Source organism: Lepisma saccharinum, chromosome 13 (genome assembly GCF_977018435.1).
Source record: "Lepisma saccharinum chromosome 13, izLepSacc3.1, whole genome shotgun sequence".
Taxonomy (NCBI): Eukaryota; Metazoa; Arthropoda; class Insecta; order Zygentoma; family Lepismatidae; genus Lepisma; species Lepisma saccharinum.
In genome coordinates this window covers 3,558,734-3,564,223 of record NC_139241.1, presented here as the reverse complement: position 1 = coordinate 3,564,223, position 5,490 = coordinate 3,558,734, and the positions used below count along the sequence as shown (strand labels likewise).

The 5,490-nt window shown below is 41.4% G+C and overlaps 1 protein-coding gene across 1 annotated transcript; it reads left to right on the top strand.

Moving 5' to 3' along the window:
* The first annotated feature begins 1,446 nt into the window (after nt 1-1,446).
* LOC145997118 (52 kDa repressor of the inhibitor of the protein kinase-like) lies at nt 1,447-2,961 on the top strand. Its single transcript, XM_083133743.1, has one exon. It carries the CDS (start codon nt 1,447-1,449, stop codon nt 2,959-2,961), a length of 1,515 nt encoding a protein of 504 aa, XP_082989869.1.
* Nucleotides 2,962-5,490: the final 2,529 nt, after the last annotated feature.

Sequence of the window (5,490 nt, the reverse complement as noted above, 5' to 3'; positions counted from 1 at the left end):
TCACAGCTCTACCTAGGTACAAAAATACAACAGGAAGACAATGTGGAGAGAAATCCGCCTTGCGACAATTTCGTCAGAATTTTCGAACAGTTGGAATTCCTGAAACTTGAGGAAAACAGGTTCTCTTTATGTCCACAGCCCACACGCGACCCTTAAACTTTCACTTGACCGTTCTCATTTCAGTGTTGTTTCTGGTTGGGACTCAAAATTTCCCCTTTTAACTTTTAAATTCCCTGGGCTGTTAGATAAGGTGTTTAACCCTCTCCCCTTTCATTTCTATAATTATAATATTCAAATATCGTCTTTAAGTTTAAGATAGATATACAAAAGAAAAAGTTTAATGTTTTCATTTCCCAGTTTATTGCATATTTTTATAAGTTTTTCTCCGTCTCTCCTATTTATCCCCCCCCCCTCCAGCAAAATCCCTTGTTTCAACAATTTCCCTACTCGGAATATTACTGCACCATGCGCGAGATGCGCCTGCATCGTGACAAATGAATGGATCGCTTAAGGTTGAATTTAGATTTGACTGTCGAACAAACATGACTCTTATAGTCCAGTCGTTGTCCTAGCCAATAGCCTCCAGTCTCAAATTTGTCATTGCTGGATGGAAGTATATTTGTCCTTTTAGATCGCGTCCTTGTGGTGTGATACGAGTGTGTTTCTTGTGCCGGAGTTCTAGTGCTTTGCGAACACAAAAAAGAAACGCGGTGCAGATGGGAGAAGCGGACAACTCTACTCTCGATTGGGATGTTTTTCAAGAAAAAACCTAAAAGTGAAAACGGATGTATCAGTGGGGACACCTCTAATGATGACTTCGCCGCGAAATCAACGGATGACAAGCAAAATGATATTATCACAAATGCATCAGCCGATTTGTTGGTAACTAATATTGATAGTTCTTTCTGTGAAAATGATATTGGCCTTTACCTTAATGTAGCAAATCTCAACAATCTGAAAAAAGAACAACTTTTGAAGAATCCGTGGGTTCCTTCTTCAACATATGCTTTCCCGCGCAGAACTGCACGAAATCTAAGATTTCAGCTAACGTGGTTGGAAAAGTTTCCGTGGCTAGCCTATGCCAGTAAACTGGAAGGCGCATTGTGCAAAGTGTGTGTAGTCTTTTCTCGAGTGGAGGAAGGGGGTAAAGGGGGGCATCAACATTTAGGGGCTCTCGTTACCAAAGAGCACTGCAATTTAAAAAATGCTTTGGAAGATTTTGCAAACCATGCGAATACGTCATACCAAAAACGGTGTTTAGAGCTAGCCGAGAATTTCATAAAAGTGACTGAAGGGAAAAGTAATAAGATAGTGGACCAATTGTGCAGCGAGCGAGATAAACAAGGAGCTGAAAATCGCGAGAAACTGCGCTCCATTATAGAAACAATTATTCTCTGCGGTCGTCAAGAAATTGCCCTTCGCTGAACGGATGACTTTGGAAACGGGATGAAGTCTGAGGAGGCTGAAACAAACTACGGTAATTTCCGTGCCTTACTACGGTTCCGTGTAAGTGCAGGTGACGTTGTGCTTCCGATACATTTGGAATCGGATGCGCTCAATTCAAAGTACACAAGCCCTACCATTCAGAACGAGTTAATTACGATTTGTGGTGACATAATTAAGAAAGAGATAGTGGAGAAAGTGAATGCTGCCGAGTGTTTCTCTGTGATGGCAGACGAAACTACAGACATTTCTCGAATTGAACAGGTATCTGTGTGTGCGCGTTGTGTAGATGTGAAGGAACGTAAAATTCGCGAAGACTTTCTTGAATTTGTTCCAGCAGTCGACCTTACAGGCAAGGGCTTGGCCACACTGCTTTCTGCAACCTTAAGAAATAACATAAACTGTAATTTCTTGGTTGGACAGGGATATGACGGAGCGTCAGCCATGAGCGGTTACCTGCATGGTGTTAATGAATATATTAGGAAGGACCACCCCATGGCTCTTTACGTCCATTGTAGTGCTCATTCCTTGAACCTTGCTTTGGCAAATTCGTGTACTCTATCGTCCATACGCAATTGCCTAGGAAGCATTCAGTCTGTTGCAAATTTCTTCCGTTCGTCTGCTCAAAGAAACGAAGTTCTGAAAACGGCAATAAAAGAAAACCTACCAGAATGTCAACATGGAACTCTGTTAGGTCTTTGTGAAACAAGATGGGTCCGTAAGCACGAGAGTGTTATCAGATTTAAAGAGTTGTACCCAGCTGTAGTGAATGCACTGGAGTTGCTAGAATCGTCTGCAAACAAGGAGACTGCTCAAAAGGCATGCCAATTGTTAAGTGCCATTGAAGGAGCTAAATTCGTTGTCCCCCTCCTGATTTTAGAAAACATATTTTCTTACACCCTAACTTTATGTAGACAACTCCAGGCTGTAAATGCAGACTTAGCAGAAGCTTGCAACCATGTGGACCATGTTATCAATACTTTAAATGCCATGCGCGAAAATGTAGAAGAAGAATTCAAGAAGATTTTCGCCTATGCCACTTACATGGTTACTGAAAACGGTGGCCATATGGATTTTCCCAGGATCGTGAAAAGCCAAGCCCATCGAGACAATATCCCGTTTATGACCTTTGAGGAGTATTATAAGTTGAATATTTTTCTTCCATTTCTAAACCATATTATAACACAGCTTAGTGACAGATTCCAACGCCACATGACACTGATCTCTTCTTTGCAAAATGTTATTCCAAGTAAATGTGTTACAGCCAATAGTGAAGACCTGAAGGAATGTGTAGACTTTTATAAAAACTGCCTTCCTGAGCCCAGTATTGCCCACGCTGAATTTGAGGTGTGGAAATCAAAATGGGTGAAGCACAACACACCACCCAAGTCTGCTGTAGAAGGATTTGTGCAGTGCAATTCTTCATTATTTCCCAACATAAGTAAACTTCTACAGATACTGGCTACATTGCCAGTTTCAACTTCTTTACCGAAAAGAACATTTTCATCACTCAAATGACTGAAGACTTACCTTCGAAATTCCACCAGTGAAAATCGACTCAACTGTCTGGCATTGATGTCTGTTCATCGCAACATGAAGATAAACCCTGAGGATGTGCTCGACCAGTTTTCAAAGCGTTCTCGGCGTTTTGTATTGTAGCTTCCATTTCGGTGAGTTGTTTCCCTTTATTATTATTATTATTATTATTATTATTATGATCATCTTCATCACCATTATCATCACCACGATGATCATTATTGTAGGAGAAATGTTTGAATTTGAATTTTGTATGTGTCACATTTTAAATATTATTGCTGCCACATATTCTTCATTTCTTTATTCACTAATTATTTTCGTTGTTGCGAGAACATCATTGAAGCATTAAGTAGACGTTTTCTGTATTTTCAAAAAATTACTGCATATAAGTTTCTATTTTATTATTTTATGTTGCTTTTCTACATTGTGGGTTAACCGCGACGATGAGGATGTACCTACCCATGCTTGACCAGAGTTCGAACCTGGAACCCCCTAACTTCGTACTTTACTCTTACTATTCCCGCAGGGCAGCTAGTGTAGTATTTACATTTAACCATTTTTTCGTGCCATGAAACACAAATAGTGTTTAGTGACTGCATGTAATACTATTAACTATATGACCCCCCCTAAATATTTTTCTGTCTACGGTCATGATATGGACAGCACACAACATAAGTCCCGGAGGATTATACTGGCTGTGAGTCCAGACGTCAGAGCCTCGTTAGTCAGCAAATTATAGTGTAAGGTGTACTACTGGAAGTGAGGTTGCCATTTGAGCCTCTTGCTAAAGGATCACCAATTTTCGTATTATTATTATTTTTTAAGTGTTACAAAGTTACAAATGCAATGTTGTGTATCTTCAATTGAACCAACTTTACCTGGGTGGCTGATCATGTGTCATCTCTGATTGCCCCCGTGAAGATGACATGTAATGTGCGAACTAGACAAGGAGTCAGTGTTGCCAACTATAGGAACGCAAAATATACTAAATCCCCTTTATTATGCCGTCAAATCAAATCTGCATGTAAAAACTATAGCTTTAAAACGCTATTCTAAGTTCAAGATAGAATTAGGGTGAGCAGACGTTCTCTTTTATCCGGATATGTCCTCCTTTTTAGGTGTCTGTCCGGCGTCCGGGCGGATTTTTTAGAAATCGGTAAATGTCCTCCTTTTTTTGGAAAGAGTTTAGCATCGATCATAGCACATGTGCTGCATCAAGAATGCTTCCACACACAACGATCATCATATCACTTGGGGCTCGTTAAGTATTCGAGCAATGCTCACCTAGCATCTGGGAGCTGAACGCGATCACTTTGCCCGACTGAGTCATTGCTATTATTCTAAATCGTTCCTTCGCCCTTTGAGCGCGTCCCAGACCAGAGGTGGTCATTTTCGTTCAACCTCCCTCACCCTCACCCTCACGGCTCGGCTTCGCCCTCACCCTCACGATTTGCCTATCGCCCTCACCCTCACGACTCACCAGTCGCCCTCACCCTCACACGCCCTCACCCTCACGATTTGCCTTTCGCCCTCACCCTCACGATTTGCCTTTCGCACTCACCCTCACACGCCCTCACCCTCACGACTCGCCTTTCGCCCTCACCCTCACACGCCCTCACCCTCACGGCTCACAATTCGCCCTCACCCTCACACGCCCTTACCCTCACGATTTGCCTTTCGCCCTCGCCCTCACACGCCCTCACCCTCACGAATCGATCTCGCCCTCACCCTCACACACCCTCACCCTCACAAGTCTTCGGAGGGTGAGGGTGAGGTCTGCCCTCATGAGGGTTGCCCTCCGTAGAGAGTTAGCGATGTTTGAAGAAATAACTGGTTCCTTTACCACGTGCATTTCATACATTGAAATGACACGAAATTGTTAACTCATTCATGTGAAGGAAGTTAATAATAATGATAATAATAATAAATTTTCTTTATTAAGCAATAAGGTTTAACAATGAGTATCATTTTGGACTAAGATTATTTGAGTTATATATTGCATAATTAATTTACATCAAGTATAATTATTATTTTTAATATATTTATTATTTTTAAGTATACGTTGTCACAAAAATCGTGTCATATACAGTATTGTGGGGGGGCCACTGACAGTAGCGTTCACTTTATAAACACCTTATCAACAAAAGATGCAACTGCTCCGTCTTTATTTCTTGTTGTTTATCACACTATAACAATGATAATATACAAGCATCTGAGTTGTATCAATTCATTCTCTGTCCAGAGATGTTGGACTCGATCTCACTACGTCACAATTACCGGAATTCCATAGATGAGAAAGACTTGCCCCGCAGGCGTTCAAAGCCCCTACCCCCACCCTCTTGTCTGCAAGGACAGTTTGGATTTGGAAAACTACATTCCATTCACTGATCTTCTTGGAAACCGTGATGGAAATCTGCACCGCAAACAGGAGTATTTAGAGTAGCTTGAAGTCAGCTTGGAAATGGAAATATGTTCACTAAACAGAACGTAGAAGCTTTTAAAAGGGGGGAA